This window comes from Vanellus vanellus (assembly GCF_965231255.1).
Source record: "Vanellus vanellus genome assembly, chromosome: 5".
Classification (NCBI taxonomy): domain Eukaryota; kingdom Metazoa; phylum Chordata; class Aves; order Charadriiformes; family Charadriidae; genus Vanellus; species Vanellus vanellus.
In genome coordinates, this window is record NC_138910.1 from 71,379,385 (window position 1) to 71,402,541 (window position 23,157).

The window sequence follows — 23,157 nt, forward strand, 5'->3', positions numbered from 1 at the left end:
CAGGGTGGCAAGACAGAGTTTCCAAGGCCCTCTGGGATTTAAAACAAAGGAACTCTTTCAGATCTATTGATGCCATTCAGAGACAGTCATAGGCGGGACTCCTCCTTGGCTGCTGGATAAAGAAAGCTTAACTGGCTGTAAGTGAAATAAAGAACACTTATTTTTTTATTTTCCTCACGGCAATAACAAACACGGAATTAGAAAAATAATCCTCTGTATTCAGGTAGTTCACAAATTAAAGAATTAGATTGTTTTAGTTTTGATAACCTCGTTTACAGTAAGTCTATAGTAAAACTATATATTCACCTCAAGCGTAATGCCTCCTCAGGTATTTCCTGCCCTGGGCCTCACAGCGTGCAGCTGAACTGGAACAAACCTGTTTATCGCTTTTTGTAATCCTTACATAAAATTTAAAGAATTTCTGTTCCTCAGTAAAGTGTTTCCTAATTCCTGCTGAATTTACCTCAGTGGAGAAAGCCATTACTGCTCAGTTGGGATTCTTTACTAGACTGGACATTTTCTTCTTAAGGGAAACAAAATCCCTGTTTGGTTGTTGTTTTTTTTGTTTTTTTTTTTTTTTTAATTAGAATATTACAAACACGGGTGACTTTGAATGCAGGTCTTCCTGCAGATCAGTAGGGAAGCAGTGTGACTTTGCAGGCGCTACGTGGAGCGTTAACAGCAGTCATCCTGCCAAGAAAAGTGGCTTTTTGTCGCATGTATTTCCACTTGCATGTCTTAAATAAAACACTGTACTCTGTGTATGGCTTTGAGACTTTTTTTCCCCCCCCTCATTTAATGTCAGGGCCCCAATTAACTTTTCCTAGTGGCTTCTCCAATCAAAGAGCGAGCAAGCGGGCAGAGAGAATGGTGAGAAAAGCAGGTTAATTCTGTACCTCTGCTAAACCCGCAGTTCCCGGCTCTGTTACCGCAGGGAGCAACGCGGCGCGGTTGAAGCTGCACAACTTTTATCTTGAAATAGCGGCGCGGGGAAGGGGGGACGGGACTAATGACCCTCCGGGTCTCGCCGACGGCGCTGCTGTTTGCCGCAGCGGCCATGTCGGCCGCGTCTGGCGGGCGAAGCTTCTGCCCGGCCTGGGCCGGAGCCGACTGACCTTTCAACGGGCTGCGCTGGGGTCGCTGTGAGGCTGCCGGTGCCTACCGCAACGCGGGGCTCCCCGCCGCGCCCGCCCCCGCACGGGGTGTGGGGGGGTGTGTGTGTATGTGTGTATATCCATGTCCCGCCCCTTCCCGGGGCCCTCGCACCGCCGGCCTGTGCCGCGGACTACACTTCCCAGTATGCCGCGCGGCGGAGGAACGGCCTCGTCCCCGGCACTACACTTCCCAGGAGGCCGCCGCGCGGGCCCCGCCCTCCCCGGGACTACACTTCCCGGCAGGCCCCGCGCGGCGGCGCCCCCTTCAGCGTCCCGCGGCGGGTGGGCGCGCGGCACGCCGGGAGCGGTAGTCCCCCCGCGGCGTGCGCGCGCCGCCGGGCGGGCCGGGGCGTGTCCTCGGGGGTATATAGGCAGCCGGCGGGGCAGGGGTCTGCACTCCGCCGCCGCCGCCCCTCTCTCCGGCAGCGTCTATGCAATCCTCGGCCGTCGCAGCTCCCCCCTGCGTTGAGCCCGCGCCGGCCTCACCGACGAGGTAGGGCCGCGCGGGCTGCCCCGCTCACGGTGTGTGCGTGTCGGGCGGGGGGAGAAGGGGGGGCAGTAGGGGAGAGGGGGGCGCTTTCGCGCAGCGGGGTGACCGGGGGGGGGGGGAGGTTGGGGGGGGCAGGGTTTCCTTTTGGGGGGCGGGTGGGGGGGGTGCTGGTGCTCGCGCGTCTGTCCACATCCACCCCACCCCCCACTCCCGGCGATGGTACGTGCCGCCCCGCTCCCCCAGCGCCCGCTGGGCCCGCTCGGCTCGCGCGGAGCCACCACGTGACACCTCCCCCCCGCGCGGCTGCTGCCATCTTTGTTGGGGGCAGCCGACGCCGCGGAAACTGCCCGTGGGTTTGGGGGGGGGGGGGGAGGGGAAGGGGAAGGGGAAAGGGTGGGTGGTCCTGCGGCGTCACGTGACGCTGGGCCGCCAGCCCGTCAGGATCCGCCGTCGGGGTTTGGCGCCAATGGCGGGGGGCGGAGCCGGGGGAAGGCGGGAAAGGCGCCCATTGTCTGTGAGGGGCAATGGTTGGAGGGGGGGGTCGAGTCTCTGCCCACCTCTACCGGCCTTTGTTCCGCCCGGGGCCCTCGGGCGGCTGCGGCGGCTGTCAGCTGGGCGGCTGCCCCGCCGCTGCCGAGGGGGTGGCCGGGGGGGGGCCGTGGCGACCCCCCCCCCACCCACCCCCCCCCCCCCCCGAAGGGCGCCTTGGGCCCATCCCGGATTTTCTGACTGGAAAGGCGACGCAAAACGCCCGGTTCGGCGCTTTGCGGCCTGTTCCGTGCCGCAGGTTGGGGGGGGGGGCGGCGGACGGGACATCCCTGAGGTACAGGGTGCTGCGAGCCGGTGGGGGGGGGGGGGGCGGCCTGTTTTTTAGAGGGCAGACCTATAGGCCAGGCTTAGTCTGATATAACCTGAGAGCATCTGCTTTCCTAACGATCCTTCATTCGAGCAATAAACAAAACTGAAACTAATTAGGCTGCTCCAAAAGACAGCTGGCAGAGCGGACCAGCATGTGGACTCGCTGTGGATGGCTGAACATCTGAAAGCGAACACCGCTCCTTGCTCTGGTTTCACACCTTTGAGGGCTCTGTCCCTGTCACGAAATGGGTGGCCTGTTATAAACGCTTATTCGATGTTCTGTTTGCAGGATGGAAGAGGAATTGGCAGCTCCTTCCACATCCACAGACAAGACAGACAGGTGAGATGGGAGTCGGAGTTGTCAGTTACTAAAGACTGTGAAATCCTGGGGTTATTGAGTGAAACAAAAAGGTCACCCTCAAAATCCGTTGTTAGGCTTGAAGTTTAACAGATGCGGATGCTGTAGGTGCTGGAACTTGTGTTCACCCATAGCCTGCACGAATCTAGTGCAACAAAACTCTTTCAATACACAAATATCGGCTGTTGTTTAGGAAATTCTTGGTATGTGAGTTAATGCTGGGGAAGCATTGGAGCAGTACAGGTATGTGACCAGCCAGTAGTAGTATGCCTGTGTGGGCAGCTCTTCTTGTTCCAGTCCAAGATGGACTGGGATGGACCTTCTGGAAATGGAGCTGTGTGAGATGCACTGAATTGAAACTGGGAGTTGTATCTATGCATTGTGCTGTGCTATGAGAAGTCATAACTTGGATTTCTTCTTCTTTTTCTTGAGTTAGTTAGCATCAGAGTCTGGTGAAACACTGTATGGTATTCAGTGTTGTACTGGTGTGCAACTCTTAAAGTATGTTCTTTAGCATCCTTTGTCATATTAGATTCCAATACCCGCTTCTTGCAACAGTTGGTTAAAATTAACCTGTCTGCCCTCGGTCATCAGAACTAAAAGTTGGTCCGGATTTAAACAAACAAAACCAAACAGCCCTCCCCCCAACTAGTTCCAACCAGTGTAATGTATGCAACTCACTTGTATATAGAGCTGACTAGGTTTTGAAAGCTGGATACAAAATTACTATGGAAACTGACAATCCTGTATTTGATTTATTTTTATCCCCCCCCTTCTTCAGTATGGATGTGGATGGAGAATCAAAGAAACTATTGGGTTTGGGACAGAAACACTTGGTAATGGGAAATATTCCGGCTGCTGTTAATGCATTCCAGGAAGCTGCGAGCTTACTGTGAGTACTAAAATGTTATGTTTATTTTTGTAGGTCTTGGCTATACTGATGAGGCTTATACAAGAAAGATTGAGATTTTTATTTTACATATGCTGCTGTATTTATAATACAACTGAGAAGAGGACAGACTATTTAAATTAACCCAGGTGTTGGACAATACTGTAGTTAATGTGCAATTTAGACAGCTATTGTGATAGTAATTGCCAATGCAGCTCCCTAAGGAGGAAAAGGGATTTTGTATTTTATTTCGCGGTGTATGGTTCTGATGTCTGTGAATATGAAAATAATGGGATAGCGTTACTTGCTAGTAGCTTGTTTACTAGTCTCCATCAGTCTCCGAGAGTGATACGCCTTTGGGTTTTAGATTAATTTGCTTTGCTGGATGTTTGAGACCCATATCTAGCTAAGTGAGACAAGCATTTGTTATTTGTTTGAAACAATGAGAGATAAACTAAGAAAATGATTCTTCCTGTCCAGGAATTTTTAGCCTTGGAGTTCATGTATCAAAATCTAAACTAGGCACAGGCAAATAACTCTTCGTCACTTTTGTAGGGGTAAAAAGTATGGTGAAACAGCAGACGAGTGTGCAGAAGCTTTTTTCTACTATGGAAAATCTCTCCTGGAGTTGGCAAGGTATGATGACAGTTTCTCATTTGAGCAAGAGTCTGCCTGGCGTAACAGGATTTCACCCTCACAGGCAGGGTTACAGTAGAACTTCACGTATGCAGGGTTTTACTGGGTGGGATGGGCTGTGGCACTGCAGCTTGTGCAGTTCAGGCAGTGTTATTACAAGAGCTAAGGGATAACAAACTTTTGTTGCCTTCAGAATGGAAAATGGTGTGCTGGGAAATGCTTTGGAAGGTGTGCAGGTTGAAGAGGAAGGAGAAAAAGCTGAGGATGATTCTGCATTACCAACTGTTGATGGTATGTAAAGCTGTCTTCCGTGCCGTGGAGGCACTGAGCTGCGTTTTTTTGTCTAAACAATCCAAGTTCAGTCTATCAGTACCTTAGGTAGCCTAAATCATTCTGTTGAAACTCTTAGCATTCTGAATGGCCTTTTTTTTTTTTTTTTCTTCTAATCATGCTTAAAGATTGAACAAAATCTGTAAAACTTCTGCAAGGAACTGGTCACTGAAAGCATGTGTAAAGTGTCACCAGGTGTCTGTGTCCTGAAACGCTGCATTCAAACTTGCTTTCTTAAGCTTCACAGTCCACTCAAACTGCTTTGTAACCTTGTAGCAGTACAGTCTGTGTAGTAGGACATGTCAAAGTCTCTGTAAAAAGTCCAAGAACAGTAACTGTTTTATACTACCTACAGCTGGAGATAATACAGGAATTCCTGTCAATCCAGACTATTAAAACACTGGCACCTCTTGCTTAGCTGTGACTAAAAACGCTAGCGCGCAAAACTGCACACTGCTTGAGCGGCCGCTTGCAATAATGCAGTCTGGGGAAGGTACTTCCTTAGTTCATATTACTATGTTGGTTGTGTCCTAATTCCTTGTACTTTGAAAGCAGAGCTTTTGGGAATGTCATCTGACTTGATGACAAACCAACATACTGGAGGGTCTGAGGGTGGTATTGTCAGTGCCCATTAATGTCTTTATCACTAAACTCGGAGAAATGTTTATGCTTCCTCAATCATGTAGAAGAAGCAAGGGAGGAGTTGAGAGAACAGGTATATAACGCCATGGGGGAAAAAGAAGAGGCCAAAAAGTCTGCAGAAGAGTCTCCAGTACTATCTGAGAAGGAAATCAAAGAGGAGGATGTTGAAATGAAAGAGATCACGGAAGAAAAACCAAAAGAAGAAGCAACTGCTGACAAGGGCGCAAAGCTTGAAGAGGCTGAAGAGAAGATGGAGGATTCTGTGGAGAAAGTCATTTCAGAAGAGCAGAAGCAGCAGGTAGCTGTGGAAAAGGAGGCTACGAAAGAGGAGGCAGCTGTGGAAGAGAAGGTAGTGGAAAAAGAGCAGAAGATGGTGCCTGAAGACGAGGTAGCAGAGGCAACTGAGAAGGAGAGAATGACAGAAATGTCAGACAAGGAGGCAAAGGCAGCTGTGGAAGAGGCTGAAGCTGGAGAAGCAGCTGTGGAAGAGAAGGGAGAGGTGGGAGAGCAGACAGCAGAAGCAACAGAAAAAGAGGCAGCTGTGGAAAAGGGAGAGGCTGTAGAAGGGCAAGCAGAGGCAGCTGTGGAAGAGAAGGCAGTAGCACAAGAAGTGACAGCAGAAAAGCAGGCAGCAGTTGCTGTGGAGCAGAAAGAAGCTGCAGAAGGGGAGGCAGAGGCAGCTGAACAGCAGAAGGTGGAGGAGAAACAAGAGCTGGTAGAGACAGCTACAGAAGAGAAACCAGATGAATCTAAAGAGAGGGAGTCCTCAAAGGAACCTGTGCCCACAGAGGGCAAAGAGCCATCTAATGATGTGGAAGAAAAGGCTGAAGTAGCTGCTAAGGTAGAGAAAGAGGAAAAGAAAGATGACCTGATGGAAGAGGGTGAAGGTGCTAAGGTAGAAAAAGAAGAGAAAGATGACCTGATGGAAGAGGGAGAAGGTAACAGTGAGAGGAGAAAAGTACTTGTGGGTGGATGACTTGATGGATTTGGCTAACAATGGGTAAAAAGTGTTCCATTCAGAATTTTCTGTTTGCCTTAGAATAAGGAAAAGGCACAGTAAAGGGGCTCTTGAAGGATTTTTACATCCACTTAAAGTTTCAAGGAATAGTGAATAGTCTCAGTTTTTCTAGACTAACGCTTAACTAACTGCAAAGCAAATCTTACTTGAAAGCAAACTTACAGCCCTGTGAAATGTGTAAGTAATGGCTAGGCTGGTGGAGAATACTGAATGGATGTTCACTTGCATGCGTCTGGGTTTTATTGCACTAACCTTCAAATAACTTGAAGCACAAGTTGCCTCTGGTTATAACCATATTTTATTTTAAAACAGTGGAGCAGAAAAATAAGAACAGCCCAATACGTAACAGAATAGTAAACTTGGTTTTGGCGGGGGGAAGGAACTCTCCATTTGAGTCTTTCTGGTGGTAGTTGCAAGTTGGCAAATCTAAATTTAATTTGCCCTGGAACCTGAAGGCTTATTGCTACTATCTAGTATGGTCTACCAGCTATCTAGCTTTTTCTGCCATTCTGCTTCCCTGCTTCATTGTAGCTGTTTTCAGGATTATGTTAAAGTAACCTAGTAAAACTTGTACACTTTGCTGAAGTAGTACTTGCGCGGTCTTAGTAGGCCACTGCTTTCTATTGCATAAAATAATTGATGAGCTGATAATTGAAACTTTGCTTGTCAGTAGCTCAGCTGCACGGGAAGAGCCTTATTTTAGGAGCGGCGAATATTCAGACTAAGTAGTTCTGTACACTGAAAGAATTTGTACCGCTGGTCACAGTGACATTCGGAGTGGTGAAGCAGCTGCCTAACAAGGTGTCTGTCTGGACAGGGTATGACTGAACATAAACCAAGAGTAGTTATCCACTCCTCTTCATCCTGTGAAAGTACACATACCGCTGCTGTTTGTTCCAATTCTGTTGGTGTGAGGACACGCTTGAACATCCTGGTCTGGTGTGCGGTCTTTCCAGACTCTTTCCACTACTTAAAATTGACTTCAACTTCCTAACATCTCTTCTGGTTTACCTTTGATTGAGTTGTCCTCATACTTACAGGTTTGGCCCTCTCAGTGGTAGATGTGTGTTTTGGGGGGAGTTAGCCTAATGAGCTCATGGGTTCTTTAGTCTCTACCCCACCAAGCTCCTGTTATTCTGGGATTAGTCAGTGGTCATGATATAGGAATTAAGTGTGTGACTTTAGCACGGAAATCAACCAGTACTTTAAAGTTACTAGCCATACTCCTTCACTGCACTTTTTCCCGAAATGTTTTCTACTGGTAGAGTAGAACATGTAGCGCTCCTACACAGTACCAAAAGTCAAATCAGTGCTGCACAATGGCAGGTTCATTAATAACACTGCCGCTTAAATGTCTGACATGAGGAACACAAATTCAGAAACAGTCTTATTTGTACACAGCTTGGCAGCTATCTTGCTGAAAACGCTTGTTATCTGTAGCATCAAGTCCAGCAACTGACCAGTACCTCCAGGGCTGCTCAGGATCCCCTGGCTTCAGTGGGACTTCACAATGCATTTGTGAGAACTGAATTCTAGGTAAGTTTCCATTCTGGATAGTGTGAAGTTAAACTTAAAACAAGGACTAAAGTAGCCCGGAGCTACTTTAGTCTACAGTGCCTAACACTTTCAGCAAGATGGCTGCTGCTGATGAGAATTTAATGTATCTGTGCTCTTTTTGCATCACACGTCTAACCTGTCACTGGAAGGATGAGGGCTGGATATAATAGATTCTACCTGACTCCATGGGAAGCAAGTGTAGTAACAAGTGTTCTCGTTCATCTACTTTCCCTGTAGAAACAGAAGAATCTGAAGAGGAAGACAAAGAAAATGATAAAGCTGAAGACGATAAGGAGAATGAATTGACAGTGGAAGACAAGGTGAGACTCTGATATCGGTGTTCATGGAGGACTGCAGTATTTGTCTAAATGTCATGTTAATGTCTTTGTAAAAGCTCGCTGTTATTTCATTTAGTCCTGTGTAGGAAATCACTTTTGAAAACCAGTGTTGCCTAAGGAAGGGGCAGCGCTATGTGTTGTCTGCATTGTGGTATCTTGCTCAGCTCTGCCTGTAAACCCGGGCAGCCTACTGACGAGTAATGCAGCCTGGTGAACGCAGGGGCAGGCAGGGAGAGTTGCTTTAGCTTGTCACTGAAGTTAGTTACTTGTAGCAGTTTCTTCTCTGCTTGTTTTATTGTTGTCTCACTGTGCATGTTGAATACACGCAGTCTAATAAGCCATGGTTAGGATGGAAATTTAGTGGGAAGTGTAGTGCTGCTTAAATCTGAGTTGTTATATTGATGTAGCAATCAAAACACCTGGAAAAGTCTGACACCTATTAAAATGTGGTACTAAGCACACTGTACAACAGTCTTGAATAGAGTATCTGCCTCAGACTATTCTAATGAAGTTCAAAAGCTCATTTAAAAAAACGTGGAACATCAACTCCTTTATTTAGCTTTTGATTCATCTAAATAGCACCTTAAAGTCTTATTCTTAGGCTACATTGGTGCTTGGTGCTCTGTTATTTCTAGAAAAAAAAAATTAAGGCCCTATCAACTAACAATGTAAGCTTATGTTCCACTTAAAACACTTTCACTGCAGGCAAAGTCTCAGTTGAGGAAATAACCTCTTCTGCATGTTTGTGTGTTTTTTGGTTTTTGGGTTTTTTTTCCTCCTTCTAATGCTAAACTCTTTACCTCTTAAAGAAATTTATTCCTTGACAACACTGCTTAGAAACGTAGTGTTGTTTGATGTGATGTGTAACCGAGTCACTTAATCTTTAATGCATTTCTAGTCTTTACAGGAAAGTGAGGAGGATGAAATTGGAAATCTTGAGCTAGCCTGGGACATGTTGGAGTTAGCAAAAGTCATCTACAAGAGGTAAAGGTTTAGGTCCTAATTTGGATATCTGCTAGAGAAAGTAATTGGAAATTGGAGGGGGTGGCATAAGCAATTAGTGAATGTAGCATAATCTGATCAGCACTTGAAAACTAGCTTTTTTTTTTTTTTTTTCCCCTCCTTGATTTAGACAAGAAACAAAAGAAGCTCAGCTCCATGCAGCTCAAGCTCATCTAAAGTTAGGAGAAGTTAGCATTGAATCTGGTAAGTAACACTAATTCTCATGTACTGTTCCACCTTCTGTCCTTCTCTATTTCTTACTTTAAAATGAGTAGAGGTGAGTTAAGATTGTTAAGATGAAAACAAAATAGATTTTGTTTAATTATGATAGTGCAGCCATGTGAGAAGCTTTAGAATCAATGGATGAACAAATTGGTGCCCTAAACAGGGTAGTCCATATTTTTCCAGAACAGTGAAAGAACGCTTCAAGTAATGTTACCAGATCAAAACCAGCCTTGGGTTCTGCTTTATAGGCAAGGTTTGGGTAGCTTCAGAAACTGAGGAGTCTTTCCTTATTGAAGTAGTGAGTCACTGAGCTCAATGGGAGGTGTTGGTACCATGCCAGTTCCAGAACATAACAACTGCAAATAAAAAATGGTTGACTCCCTTAGACTTCCCAAAATACCAGAGTATGGTCAGGAAAGACCCTGATGCATTATGCGTGAGAAAAAAGGAGTGTGAAGCAAGACTCAGGTTCATTCCTTCTAATGTGTCTTATCTGCCCTTCATTTGAAAACATGTTTTAATCTTGTTAAATTCTAGTAGGATGTAATCTTCCTCTGTGGCAAGCATGGGAAATAATGTGACAGATTTCTGGACGAGGGCTACAAAATGAGGGTTGTATTTTATGACATTAGCCTACCTTGAATGGAGAGCTTGGCTGGGAGGTGGCAGGGGACTGTCCTTAGCTCTGCATTCAATCAAGTTGCACTCAATTCATGGTGGTAGGTAAAATATCAGGATTTGGATGCCTGGTTTTGACTTGGCTGATTAGTTTCTTGTGTTGCTGTAAATGGACAAAGCACTCGTGAGTGAACTAGAGGAACTGGACTTGTTCTGAGGTGTGTGAGGGGACAGTGCCCGACTGTGAGTGCTGTCACTTGATCTGAAAGCAGCCTGTCGCTCAACTCAGCTGCTGTATTCAACGGTGGTTCTGTTTTCAGACTGTATAAAGTGTGATAAAATACAGAGTAACTGGATAAGGGTTTAGATCTTGCTTGTTTGGATAGATGAGCGTGGTTTGTAAAGACCTTATGGCTTTCTCCTATAGAAAACTACACGCAGGCTATAGAAGAGTTTCAGGCCTGCCTGGCCCTGCAGCAGAAGTACCTGGAGGCTCACGACCGCCTGCTCGCCGAGAGTCACTACCAGCTGGCACTGGCCTACCACTACAACAGCCAGTTTGACGAAGCGGTTTTGCAGTTTGGTAAATCCGTAGAAGTCATTGACAAGAGAATGGGTAAGTGGAATTTCTTGCATTCGCTAAGTAGTTTCAGAGCTTTCACAAGTCAAAGCAGACTTTGTTAAAACAGCCCTAAAAGTAGCTAGATACGCTTATAAACTACCTTGCTGTGCAGATGTTTGCTGGTCTGAAACTGGTAACAAGCTATACTGGTATCAGAATTGTTGAAACAGTGTTTATTATGGATGCTTGCCTCTGTGGATATTGATGACTGGATAGCTACTTTGTCTTGATGGTTTTGCTGTAACTGTTTCATTGTAGCGATGCTTACTGAGCGAATAAAGAAGTCGGAAAGTGGGTCCCCTGAAGATGAGAAGGAGATTGAAGAACTAAAGGGACTGCTTCCCGAAATTAAAGAAAAGATAGAAGATTCAAAGGAGTCTCAAAAGAGTGCGAAAGTAGCTGAGATGGCACTAAAAGCAACTCTGGTTAGTGTCTCCTGCTGTTTCCTTTTAGCAAAACATTCTCCCAGTGAGACGTGAAGTAAACCAGTAATAGGAAGAACTCAGACTTGATCGTACAGATCGGGGACTGGTGGTTGCTCACAAATGATACCGGCTGTGATTGTGAGAAGGCAGCTGAGGTGGCTGACATCTAAAGAGGATAGTTAGTAAATACATTGGCATTAATTGTTCCAAACTAAACGGGTATTTGATAGGCTTCTGTAGCAATTTAATGTGTCAGGGCTGGAAATAAGTCAGCCAAATGTGAGAATGGACCAAGCGTTGCATCACTGCGCGAGCTTTTCATCTGTCTGTCCTGTGTGCAAGTGTAGGAGAAAAACACAGTGAGACATGAAAGAGCTGGGGGTTTTTTCCCTTTCTAAACCAGCTTATACTTTTTTGTATGACTGGATAAGCAGAACTTGTTCCACTGGTTTTTTTTTTCTGCTTTTTCTTAAGGTTGGAACCACATCTGGCTTTGCACAGAGTGAAGACAGTGGTTCTGTTTCCACAGTAAGTTCATTTAAGACTGATGCTGACTGCTCTAAGGATTACTGCTTGCTGTAACTTCTGTGACAATGTTATGTCTTGCAATAGATTCCAGTAAGAAAAGCAGCTGACGGTGCATCTCAGTGTGTTACAGACATCTCTCACCTAGTCAGGAAAAAGGTGAGCCCAGAAATTACTAGTTGAACAAACAGTTTGTTAAAATACCACTGGCTTGCTTTGTATAATTGTGTTTCTTGGCTTAAAGTATTTTTTTTCTTAACTTAGTTCTATAATGGGGAAAAAAGCGCTCTAAAAGTAAAAGCAGAAATAGTGCTCGAAACTCCTTTCCACTGGGAGCCAATCAGTCTGGGAATGGTCCAGCCTCCAGGAGATTAGTTCCTGGTGGTTCGGCACCCCTGACCCACACCGCATTAACTTGCGAGCCGAGCTGTGTGGCTTCTGCAGGCGTTCTCTGAACAAGTGCCCTCCTCTGCTGAGGACCTGCAAGAAGAGCAGGGCGGCCTACAGATCTTCAGGAAAGGGCAAGCAACCAGGCTGAGTTGGGTTCCCTTCTTTCCAAGTGGAAACGGAGAATTGGACTTAATAAGCAGCAAAGCCAGTCTAATGGTAGTGATGATAAACTGCCTCTCACTGTGATAATGTACTGAGCGTTGGGTTCCTTTAACGGTGTATGTTTTTTTGTTTTCTAGAACTGTTTGCAAATATAACTAAAATTATCCCCTATGGGATCTCTTAGTTTTTATTTTGCGTGTGGCTGTGGCGCAGCCTGGCCTGTGTTATATCAGCCTCTTTCAGTTCAGGTTTGCCTGGAGCAACTTTGATCTGCTTTCCACAGGTGATTGTACATCTTGTAGATGCCTTAAGTCTACCCCCTTAACTGTTACCTGGCTCAGCAGTTGCATGTTTCCTTGCCAAACTGTAACTAAGGATAATCCAGCACTATAGGTACTAGCGCCTAAACAATGTCTTGCTGGAAGTCCTTTGTGGTTGAGACCTCTGTGCCAAAGCTTCAGAGCTTTGGTTAAATCCTAACACTTAAGTATCTGTCTTGAAGCTGGCAAGTAGAGGTTGAATAGATAATGTGCAATGCCACCTAGATGCTAACTTTCTTTTAAAAAAAAAAATTAAATTTAAACTTTAATTTCTACATAGTGAAGACTAAACAATTTTGTCTTCAGAGGAAACCAGAGGAGGAGACTCAACAGGGAGACAATGAAGCTAAGAAATCTAAACCAGAACCGGCTGTCAATGGTGGTGGTGGTGATGCGGCTCCCAGTGGAAATGAGGTTGCAGAAAAAATGGAAGAGGAGGTGGGCAGCTGAGTCAGGACTCTGCGCCATGATTATTTATTGGGTGTTTTCTTTACTCTGTTCGGGCATGGTTTTGTGCCTGGTAGATGTTTTTTTGCCTGCTGGTCTTCGTAAACCTTCCCAGATGGGGTGGGGAATATTCCCATGCATGGATGCATGTTGTACCGTGGGGTCTGACACTGTGTGTGTGGGCTGGAAGGACGCTGGCTGTGGGGACCTGCAGCCTGTGGGGTGGGACGGAAAAGTGTTGCGGGGAGTTCGAGTCGGACTCAACTACGGCACAGCTATTACTCCTGGGTTTTAATGCTGATCACCTGGCCTACGATTGTTAAGGTGACTATTTTAGAATAGTGTTGGGCTGTGGTGACCAGCAAAGCACGAGTGGTCAGTTAAGGCTTCAGCCTTGAACTGCTGCATGAATTGGTGCTGTAAGGCCATGTCTTGTTTTTTAAAAACAAAACCTTTTCTTTTCTTCTAGACAGAGAAAAGGCCACAAGCAGAATCAGGGGCTGCAGTTGAAAGCACAGTATGATAATTCTTTAACCTTGGACACTCCTCTCCTTACAAGGAAAATGGTTTTGTATATAGTGTATTTTTTCACTTTTTGGCAACTTTTGTATGACTTCAATAAAGATTGTAAGCAAATGTTCCCTGTCTTGATCCTCATGCTGTTACAAGCTCTGGCCTCTGTTCCTCACTGCTCCTGGGGTGCAGGTCTGTTTGCATCCGCTTGTCTAGGGAAACTAGATAAGGGCTTTCTGCCTTCTGCTGGGGCGTGGGGTCGGGCACAAGCCCTGTGGTTGCAGCTCTGGCTGTGTTTGGTTCCAGGCCGAGCCTGGTGGAGGTTCCCTTTGTGCCTCCCTTAGCCTTGAGCAGCCTAAACATGCTGGGGAAGGGTGATAAGAGCTCTGTCTGGCCCCTGTGCCCTTTGTCACTGCCAGGATGCTGTTGTGTTGTATCATCAGCTGCGTTCAACCTCCGCTTCATCCCTTTGTATCTCTGTTTGTGCTTGTGGAGCTGGGAGGAGGGTGGGAGCAGGGGCTGATGGATCCTTATGGGAACAGCACTAATCTGTGAGTTCCTCTATGTGCCCCTGTGGGGCTGGAAGGCTGCTCAGGGACAAACGTATGTGTTCACAAGGAAAAAAAGAAGGCCAAGAAGCAAAGAGCAACAGGCTGAAGCTGTTTATTAAACACCTGGCATCAGTCTTGAACACAGCAGAGGAAATCTTGCTGTGGGTCTTGCTGTGAAAGCTTGTGGGGCTTCCTCTAGAAAGGGCTTGTGGAGGGACGGTTGGGGAAAGAGAAAAAAAGCAACTGTGCCCTCCTCTGGTCCCCAAACCCTCCTGTGCACTGCATGGAACAACTTGTCTGGGGGTGAGGAGCAGCAGCCTGAGGTGGAGGCTGAGCCATGGGGCTCGGTTGCTGCCGGCTTTGGGCTCTGCCTGGTGCTGCCTGTCCTGTCCCTGCCTGCCCTTGCTGCTGCTGAAATGCTAATTATACAGCTGGTCCCAAACCCCATCCCTGCAGCTGTAACAAATTTTGCCATCCCTTCATTGTGTTTATGGTTAATAAAGCTCCGCTTTCCCACTCCAGCTCGGAGAGGGGGCACTGAGGGGTACCAGGGTGGTACCACAGGGCACAGCCTCCCCCCAACTCACCTTCGGGGAGGTCTGTGCTGCACCGGGGGCTCCCGAGCGGGAGGGGGGTCCTCCAGAGCTGCAAAGGGGGTGAGGGGGAAGCTGGAGGGGATGTGGGGGCGGCCAGGGCCTGCAGGGCTGCCTGTCCCCAGCGCTGGCTGGGGGGACTCCTGGGAAAAGGAGAAAAGTGGCATTAACAGGAGGAGGATCCCAGCCTCGTCCTGTGAGAGGCACTGGTGGGAGCTGCCCAGACCCCCCACGCCCCTCACGGCACTGGTGTGCAGAGCAAATCACACCTATGGCTCAGTACCCAGGGGGACAGACACAACCTCCTGCCCTGGTGGCCCTGGCTCTGTGGGGCACCTGTGTCCCCAGCAGTGGCCAAGGCAGCAGCTCCTGAGTCATCTTCCCAAGCCTGTACCTCCACACCCATCGTCCCGTCCAGGTCAGCAGCCCGACCCCAGGTCCCTGCACCTCCAGAGACCTGGGAACAGCCCTGGGATGAGGCTCTTACCGTGAAAAGCTCTGGTCCGGCCAGGGCTGGTGGGATGGGGGGGGCCACGGGGGGCGGGAGGATGGCAGGGGGCAGCCAGGGCCCTGTCCGCTCCATGTGGCATCGCAGCATCCCCACCTCTGCCTGGAGCTGGGCCAGATCCTCCGCGTGCCGCTGGGCCACCTGCGAGCCTGGGGGGTGGGAACTTGTCACTACGGAGTTTAACACACACACACACCCCCCACACCACCACCACCACCACCCCCCCAACAATCTCCCCCCTCCAAATCTCTCCCCCTCCCCAGCAGCTCTTGGCCCCAGCATCCCCACCGTGGTGTTGGGATTCAGGGTTGGGGTGGTCCTATTTGTGCTGTGCTGTGACTCTGCACCCGCCCCGTTCTCCCCCAATGTCTAAGGGAACATTGTTGTCCTCACCACAGTGCTGTCACTGTGCAAGTTCCACCCCCCTCCCCAAGTGCAGAGACCCCCACCCCGGGCTGGGCAGATGTGGGTCTCCCCATATTTGCATGAGCCATAGGCAGCCTGGGGGCCATGATGCTGCAGCCATGGAGGCAACTGGGGACTGTGGGCTGCAGGTTGGGGGGCTGCCCCGGTCCCTGTCACCTACCGGCGTTGGCTCTCCTCTCCCTCCTGACCTTCAGTGCCAGGAGCTCATCTTCCAACCGCCGGTTCTCCAGCTCCATGGCCAGCAGCGCCGTGTCCAGACCCCGTGCGCCAGTGCCGGGGGGTTCTGCTGGCACAGCCGGGGCTGCCTCAGCCACCGCCTGTGGGGACGGGGGTCTGGGAGGTGGGGGGTCTGGGCTGGGGTTGGGGCTTACCGGCCCTCCTGCCCTTGCGAGGCCCCGCAGCCCCTTTCTCCAGTGTGGTGGCCTCCGCCTGGAGGTGGAGGAGCTGGGCCAGGATGGCTGGGTCGTGCCCTCCACTGCGCAGGTAGGACAGTCGCAGCGCCCTGCCACGGCCCCGGCGTCAGCCATGGCTGGGGCTCGGCAGGACGCTGGGCTGGGCTCTGCCATCGCCCACACACCCTCACCTGGCCTCGGCGGCAAGTGGCCCCGCGGCCGGCAGGAGGGCGTCGAGGTGGAGGGCGTCGAGGTGGAGGGCAGCCCTGGGGAGGAAACAGGCAAATGGGGAGAGGTGTGGGGGGCGGTGAGGGGGTCCAAGGCCCCTGTGATGGAAAGCACTCCTCTCCCCACGTACCCCCCAGAGCCCTGTCCCGACCCCCGGCTGGGGCTCACCCTCCATGTGCCTCATGAAGCCGCCCGACCGGGTCACGCAGGGCCTGGCTTGGCTCCCGTTCCCCCCGCTCGGGGTGGGGGTCCACAGCCGCCGCCGTCCCCAGCGCCGCCAGCCGCCGGCACAGCCCTGTGGGATGGTGAGGGGCCATGTCGGCATGGGCCCCCACAGCCCCTCTCCCCAGGGGCTACTGCATCCCGCAAGCACCACCCCATCACCCCAAAACCCCTGCCAGCACCTACCTTCTCTCTGCTGCTCCAGCTGCTGGGTCCTGGCCCGGATTTCAGCCACGTGGCGCTCGTGGGCCTCCAGCAGCTCCTGCGGCCGCTGCCCGTGCCCCCGCGGTGGGGCCGGCTGCCGGCGGGGCTCTCCCTTCTGCACAGGGGGTTGCAAAGGGCAGGAGGGGACGGACCCCACCAGCCACGGAGCTCGGGGCACAGGGAGCCGTTGGGGCGCTGATGGCCACCCCCGGGGTGTGGGGTTGGCCGTACCTCCACTGACAGCATCCTGGAAGCGGGATCGGCCGCCCGGAGCAGGGCCCTCTCACGGAGGGTGAGCACGTCCCCCAGGGGAGCCCCCTGCGCTCGCCCCGGCCCCCGCTGTCCCCTCATGGCCGGTGGGAGCCCGGGAAGCGCAAGGAGATGGTGTGGCTCAACCCGGTCCCCACGCTGGGACACCCCGACCTCGCAGACGCAAACGGAAAAGAGGGGAAAAAAACCTGCTTAATAACATATTTGGCAAAATAAGCACAGAGGGCTGCCCGCGTGGTGGTGGCGGGGGGAGGATGGAGGGTCCCCCCAGCTCAGGCTGGGTCGGATCCAGCTATGGGGGGCTGTGATGCCCCATCCTCCATCCCAGCCCACGTCCCCGTCCCTGTCCCCGCTGGACCCCCCCAGCCCCGCACACCCCGTGCCAGTCCCAGCTCCACGCTACCAAGGTGTCCTGTGGCCTCCCCGCCGTGCCCGGATCCCCCTCGGCCGGCGGTGGGTCCCCCTCGGGGAGGCCGGAGCTGGCAGCCACTGGGGTCCCGAGGCACAGCTTCTCCTCGTGCGCCCGCAGCAGCGCCCGGGAGCTGAAAGCCATGTGGCAGCGGGGACAGGTGAAGCCCCCCGCGCCCGGCATGGGGCGACCCTGCGAAGCACAAGGAGGTGGGGGTCACTTGGGGGTGCCACCATGCCAGGGGATGGGGGGATCCTCCTGCCAGGCATGGCCCCCCTGAGGCGGGTTGGGACGCGTGCACAGACCTGCTCAGCGGTGGCTACGGTGGCTGCGGTGTTTGAAGCCACCGTTGCTACGCTGGGACGGGCGAGGGAGGGCAGCCGCAGCCCTGACCTTGGCCGTTCCCACTGTTTACCGCCGGCACTTACTGAAAAGGGGGAAAAAATGTCGCTTGGCCACCTGGGCAACAGACAGGGACCAAGGTGGGGTGGCCCCCCGGCCATGATGCTCCGTGAGAGGGTCCCCCGTCCCCTCACGCAGTTGCAGAGCGCTGGCTGCCAGACTTGCCCCAGCCCCTTCTCCCCCCCACAGCAGCTCCCAGCCGGAGCCCGGTTTAAGCTAACGAGCCACCTCTCCCTCTACCCCCTGCCCCCTTTTCATTGTCCGTTCAGGGCCATACGCCCTTGCTCCCCCGATGAGCTCCCCTCCTTCCACCCTCACCGTGATCTCTGCTCAGGTGAGGAGCATCTGCAGGCCCTCCCCAGGGTGCTGTCCGTCACCCTCCCACTTTGCCACCGTTCACAAGTCGGTGATTTGCCCACAAAAAAGCTGCTGTTTATGGGGATTTGCTCGAAGAGGTTCGCTCCAGAGGCAGTCTGTAATGCCTTAAAAAGTTTCACTGATGTTTAGACCCCACACGAGCCCTCGAGGGGTCGGGGCGCAGAAGCTGAGGGCAGAGTTTGGCATGAGAGACGAGGAGCCCTCGGTACCCACCGGTCCTCCCTTGTTGTCCTCCCATCAGGCAAGTCCCCTACTCCAGACAGGAATCATTTACCAATCCAGTCTGCCCATTGCGAGCAGCTGATGCGAAGGATTTTTTTAAACTCACCCCATTTCTTGACAACACCACAAATACATTTGGAGGATTTTTCACTTAAGAATTTTAACTTCCTGCATCCATTTAAGAAACGGGTAAACTTTTCCAGGCAAAAGCCATGTTTGATGGGGCCCAAGCGGTAAGATGTTCAAAAGGAACTAGGAGGTCTGTGAAACGTCTTGAGCTTCCCAGAGTGTTCCCAGGAAGACCCAGTGACTTGAGCCTGGCTTCCAGATGGTGGTGATGAAGAAACACCGCTCACGCTGGGGGTTATCTGCAGCAGTAGTGCCTCTGTGTCAGGGGGAACTAAAAGCAGAAGTAGAACAGTAACACCCAGTGTTGCTAAGGGTTCCCTTGAGTCCAGATGTAAAGATTCATGGCTAAACATTGTATTTATTTTTTAATGTATCTGTCCTCTCTGCCTGTCCAGGAGTGGATTAAAAAAGACCCAAGCAGGACCTCGGGTAAAATTCCCCCAGGTCAGCCAGAGCAGGATTTTGTACTCGACGTGCAATTCCATTCAACCCACTTGCAAACAGTGCACAACCATGCAAATACTTTCCAATCCAAAACGTTTGTGTACAAGCTGAACTTAAAACAGACACTGAAATAGCTTAGGCCACAACTGAGTTGTTTGTAAAATCCTTTTTAATCTAATAGAAATGTTTTCATGAATTTTTAAAAAAGATTTCAATGAAAACAGCTTTGGATTCAGACATTCCCTTGCCACGTTGTGAACATGAACAGCAGCATTGCACTAGGAACAAGTGACACCGACCAGTCGAGCTTCACGATTTTGTATGAAGCGGAAAAAAAAAAAAAAAAAAAAAGCAAACTGCTTTAGTGGAAGATAATTTGAATTATTTTCTTTTGTTTATTAAAAAAAAACCAAACAGCCAACCAAACCCAAACAGGGGCTATCATCTCACCATTGTTCTCCTTCTCCCTTCTTAAAGGAAGAGTTTAGCTCCTGCAGTCTGAGCGCTACAGCAATGTTTGCCAAGTGGAAAAAATACAGCGGGAGAAGAAACTATTTATCCCCAGTGCTATTAAACCCCCAAAGTTGCAGGTCCCTTTAGAGGAAAGCTTTTCTTACATAAGAAAGACAATTAGAATTGGCAAACTGATGCAAAATATTTATTCCAAGTTAGTTATTTTTGATGCAGTAGTTTTTCCCCCTCATACAGACTCAATGTGATAGTCACTTTTTTAAATCTGTAAATAATGTTATCAAAATAATCTTAATCTTTGAAATCTCACAAAAAATTTATATTTTACAATCCACCCTGAATATCAAGGCTGCAAGAAGAAGAACACAAACAATTCCTATATCCAAATATTTTACAGCTGTACCCAAAAAAAGAAAACCACAAACGCCTGGTTAAGTGATGAAGCTCCCCGAGCCGCCAAAAAAAAATAAAATAAAATAAAAAATTCATGTTATTAGCATTAATTTAACATAATTAGAACTTCAATAGCCATTTTGTCATTGACAATGATTGTTTTAGCACACTGTTACCGCACGGCATTATGTAATGCAGGCGGCACTGTTAGAAGCTTGTTGTTGCAAAGATCAGTCAGCCACTTGTGTCCTGCTTACAAGACTGAACTTGTGCACTGCCCCACAAGGGATTTTTGTCAAAATTTGCTAGCTGCACAAACTTCTATTAAGCATTAGGGCAAAACCAAAAGAAAAAGCTAAAGAAGCCAATTTCTCTCTTCTTTGGGATACAATTATTTCCCTTGTGCATGAAGTATCAACAACAAAAGAAAAAAAAAAAAAACTGAACAGACTGGAGACAGAATAAACTCTGTTTAGTTTATACAACCCCAAACACATGTTGAACTATGAACTGAGTTTATTGGGTTGGTTTTATTTATTTTAATTTTCTTGTGCCCACTTTCAGGCATCGTCATCTGACGTTTCGCTGCTACTAGTTTCTGTGTCTGAGTCCTCAATCTTTGTCTTAAAAGTGCTTCTCCAGTGGAACAACAGGCTGGAGCCGCGGCCCTGAAGAAATCCGTTCTTCCCAAATCCGTTTCTTCTTCGCTGTAGGAATGAAAGCAAGTTTTAAAACAAGCAAAAGTGCGGAGAGTAACTGTCGCTAACCATCTGCGGACACAAGTTACATATTTATATATATTAACTCCATACATATGCTCCGCATGGATAATGCAAAGTCATCAATCGCACTACAATCTCACTCCAGTTCTGTCTTCTTGAACATCCTTAAGAATTACACCCCAGAAGACTTGTGCATGAGAAGGGAGAGGGAGAAGAGCAGTCACAAGTGGCAAGAGCTATAAACATACCTGCTCTGATTTAATTTGGAACTCTTTGAGCTCATCCTCCGTGAGGGGCAGGTAGTTCTCATCGTTCTCAGGATATTCCTGCCATCCCATTTCTTTCAATAACCTGATTTGTGGAGAAAATAAAAGGGACATGGGAATTCAAGCAAAGGAACAATGGCAAAGGAGAGAAAGTTTTCTCCATGAAGCACAAGGTTTTGTACTAATTTGCTCCTGATTCACCAGGGAATCTTCTGTATTAGAGACCACTTCAACAATGCTTTGTGTTTACCCAACATTTTTCAATGTCTTTTGCAAATATTTAATCATCAGCAGTCCTGTACAATGGGTAAATAATTAGCCTGGCAGAAGGACAGCAAGACAGAGATTTGAAATTCTACCCAAGGACACCAAAGGAGGACATGAGGCAATCAAACCGGTATCGCAGCTCGGAATCTCCTAAAACTTACTATCCGCTTACACCAGATGCTCACACACTGCTTACTCACCAAAGCAAGATATAAGCTGAGATATTAAGTAAACATTTTCTTAATTCTCCTCCCATTTTACAGCATTTAAAGCCGCACGGGAGTATTCTAAGTGCAGACAGAAAGCGGCATGTGCAAGTGTCAGGGTGTATCTTCAGTCTTCAGACCATTCCATTCAGGACACTGCTTGTAAATTAATTGGAATCACACTAGGTTCACGCTGACTCCCAGTGTGGGCAGGTAAATAGCTAGGCATCATTAACACACAGGGATGTGGCACTAGAGAAGCACTTGAATTTAATTACAGACCTTGGCAAAGTCTTGGCTCACCTGTCATCCGTGTCTTGTTTTATTTTTAATAAGACTCCACCTAGCCCAGCACTAGTCATGAAGCCCACACACCTCTAGCTCAGTACACACAAAGCTACTGCTGCTTCCCAGGAGAGTTTTCTTTGAAATGGTTTCCTTCTCCTCACACGGTCCAAGGACTCACCTTCCTTTACTCCAGATGCTTTATTTTGCCGTTTACTCACCTGTGTTCTGCTTCCAATGAATGAGAGAGGTTTTCCCCCTCCTCCGGCAAAGGGAGAGAAAGACCATTCTGATGGCAGTTCTCTTCCCAGTTTTCCTTTGGTTCTGGTGTGCTGTTGCTCTCCATCTAAAGAAAAATAAAAGCAAAGTGTGCTTGCACAGACTGTGTCAATAACACTGTTCCATGTTCAGGCTTCTGCTTTTGGAAGTACAGTAAAGCCTTTCGCCTTGAGTCAGTGTTTTTTACAGAGCCTGGACTGATAACGGTTGAAAGCAACTTCTACCTGGCTGTGACAACACAATGTGAACGACATTTGGTGGACAGCACTTTTGTGCCAAGGGGGCATTACAAAGCCATCATCAGCGGATTCAGAGTGAGAGTAAGAAAACTATGAGAATGAAATACACCTAAGGACAGCCTTCACATACACATTAAGCCACAGACTTATGCATTTAGAGGTCTGGTCCAAGCCTCTGAGGCTTGAGCTGCTATCCTGCACCTCCTACAAGCACTGAATTCAACTTCCCTGTGGATAGAGTTTGAGAAGGAAGTTTGAAAGCAAATTAAGATGTTAGAATACAGTATTGTTACACTCCTTAGAGAATCCTTGAAAAAAATATAGTTTACTTTCACCATCTGTGACCTTCCCTTCCACCTTATTTATTACTCATCCATTAGCATTTCATCATGTTACAGATCTCCCTTCATCAGAGTGCTGTGCACTACTTCTGCTGGCCCATGTGTCAGACCAACGGAAGTCATTCCTTTCCTCCTCCAGAGCCTGAATTATACACACTGCTCTGTTTTTTTTTCCTGTACGCAAATCCTTACTGTATATGCGATCATTACGTATTTAAGGACAGCAATCTTACATCATCCAGCTTGTCACATTCTCTGTTCTCTGTTATCTCCCCATTCCTATCATCTTTCAGTGCCTTCAGGAATTCACTTTTTTTATCAGTGGTACGGCGCATCAGCTTCGTCAAGCGTGAAGAGCAGATCTCGATGGGAGGGGTGGTGCTGGAAGGACTCTAGACATGGAAAGTAAATACAGAGACTTTCAAACAGTATCAATGCAAAGACGTGGCCCTCTTCAGGGTCTGCGCTTACACTGTTCAAACACCCACCAGTTCTTTGGCTGGCTGTTAACCCCTCCAAAAAAACCCCAATCCTAATGTTGAATTCCCATGAAAATACTGACTGGTGTTGCACATTCCCTTCTTCCCTTACCAGCACGTTGTTCTCCCACCTATCAATACTGACTCTTATTTTTTTCATCCCCTAGGAGGCAATTCACATGGCCATTTGTTCTTTGGCAACATAACTCTCTCAAGCAATGCTGGAGTCTACAACAGAATATTAAGGCAGAGAACTTCATGCAGGACTCCTACCCTACAAAAATTAAAAAATTAAGGAGATTAAGCTCAGTT

General features: G+C 48.8%; 2 protein-coding genes across 3 annotated transcripts in view; one reads left to right on the top strand and one right to left on the bottom strand.

Annotated features, from left to right (window-relative positions):
* Nucleotides 1-1,544: 1,544 nt before the first annotated feature.
* Nucleotides 1,545-13,636, top strand: NASP (nuclear autoantigenic sperm protein). Its single transcript, XM_082483594.1, has 15 exons — nucleotides 1,545-1,647; nucleotides 2,792-2,842; nucleotides 3,642-3,752; nucleotides 4,305-4,385; nucleotides 4,579-4,676; nucleotides 5,402-6,295; nucleotides 8,170-8,252; nucleotides 9,169-9,254; nucleotides 9,403-9,476; nucleotides 10,543-10,731; nucleotides 10,996-11,162; nucleotides 11,637-11,690; nucleotides 11,775-11,846; nucleotides 12,866-12,997; nucleotides 13,476-13,636. Exons 1-15 carry the CDS (start codon nucleotides 1,586-1,588, stop codon nucleotides 13,527-13,529), a joined length of 2,208 nt encoding a protein of 735 aa, XP_082339720.1. The 5' UTR covers nucleotides 1,545-1,585; the 3' UTR covers nucleotides 13,530-13,636.
* Nucleotides 13,637-19,542: 5,906 nt separating this feature from the next.
* Nucleotides 19,543-23,157, bottom strand: part of GPBP1L1 (GC-rich promoter binding protein 1 like 1) — a 34,047-nt gene continuing 30,432 nt past the window's right edge. For both annotated transcript variants that reach the window (XM_082483595.1, XM_082483596.1), the window contains 4 exons: nucleotides 22,600-22,758; nucleotides 21,729-21,853; nucleotides 20,732-20,834; nucleotides 19,543-20,468 (listed from right to left, as the gene is read on the bottom strand). In XM_082483595.1, coding sequence (XP_082339721.1) covers nucleotides 20,322-20,468; nucleotides 20,732-20,834; nucleotides 21,729-21,853; nucleotides 22,600-22,758 — 534 coding nt within the window. In that variant the 3' untranslated portion in view covers nucleotides 19,543-20,321. The remainder of the gene's footprint in view (nucleotides 20,469-20,731; nucleotides 20,835-21,728; nucleotides 21,854-22,599; nucleotides 22,759-23,157) is intronic.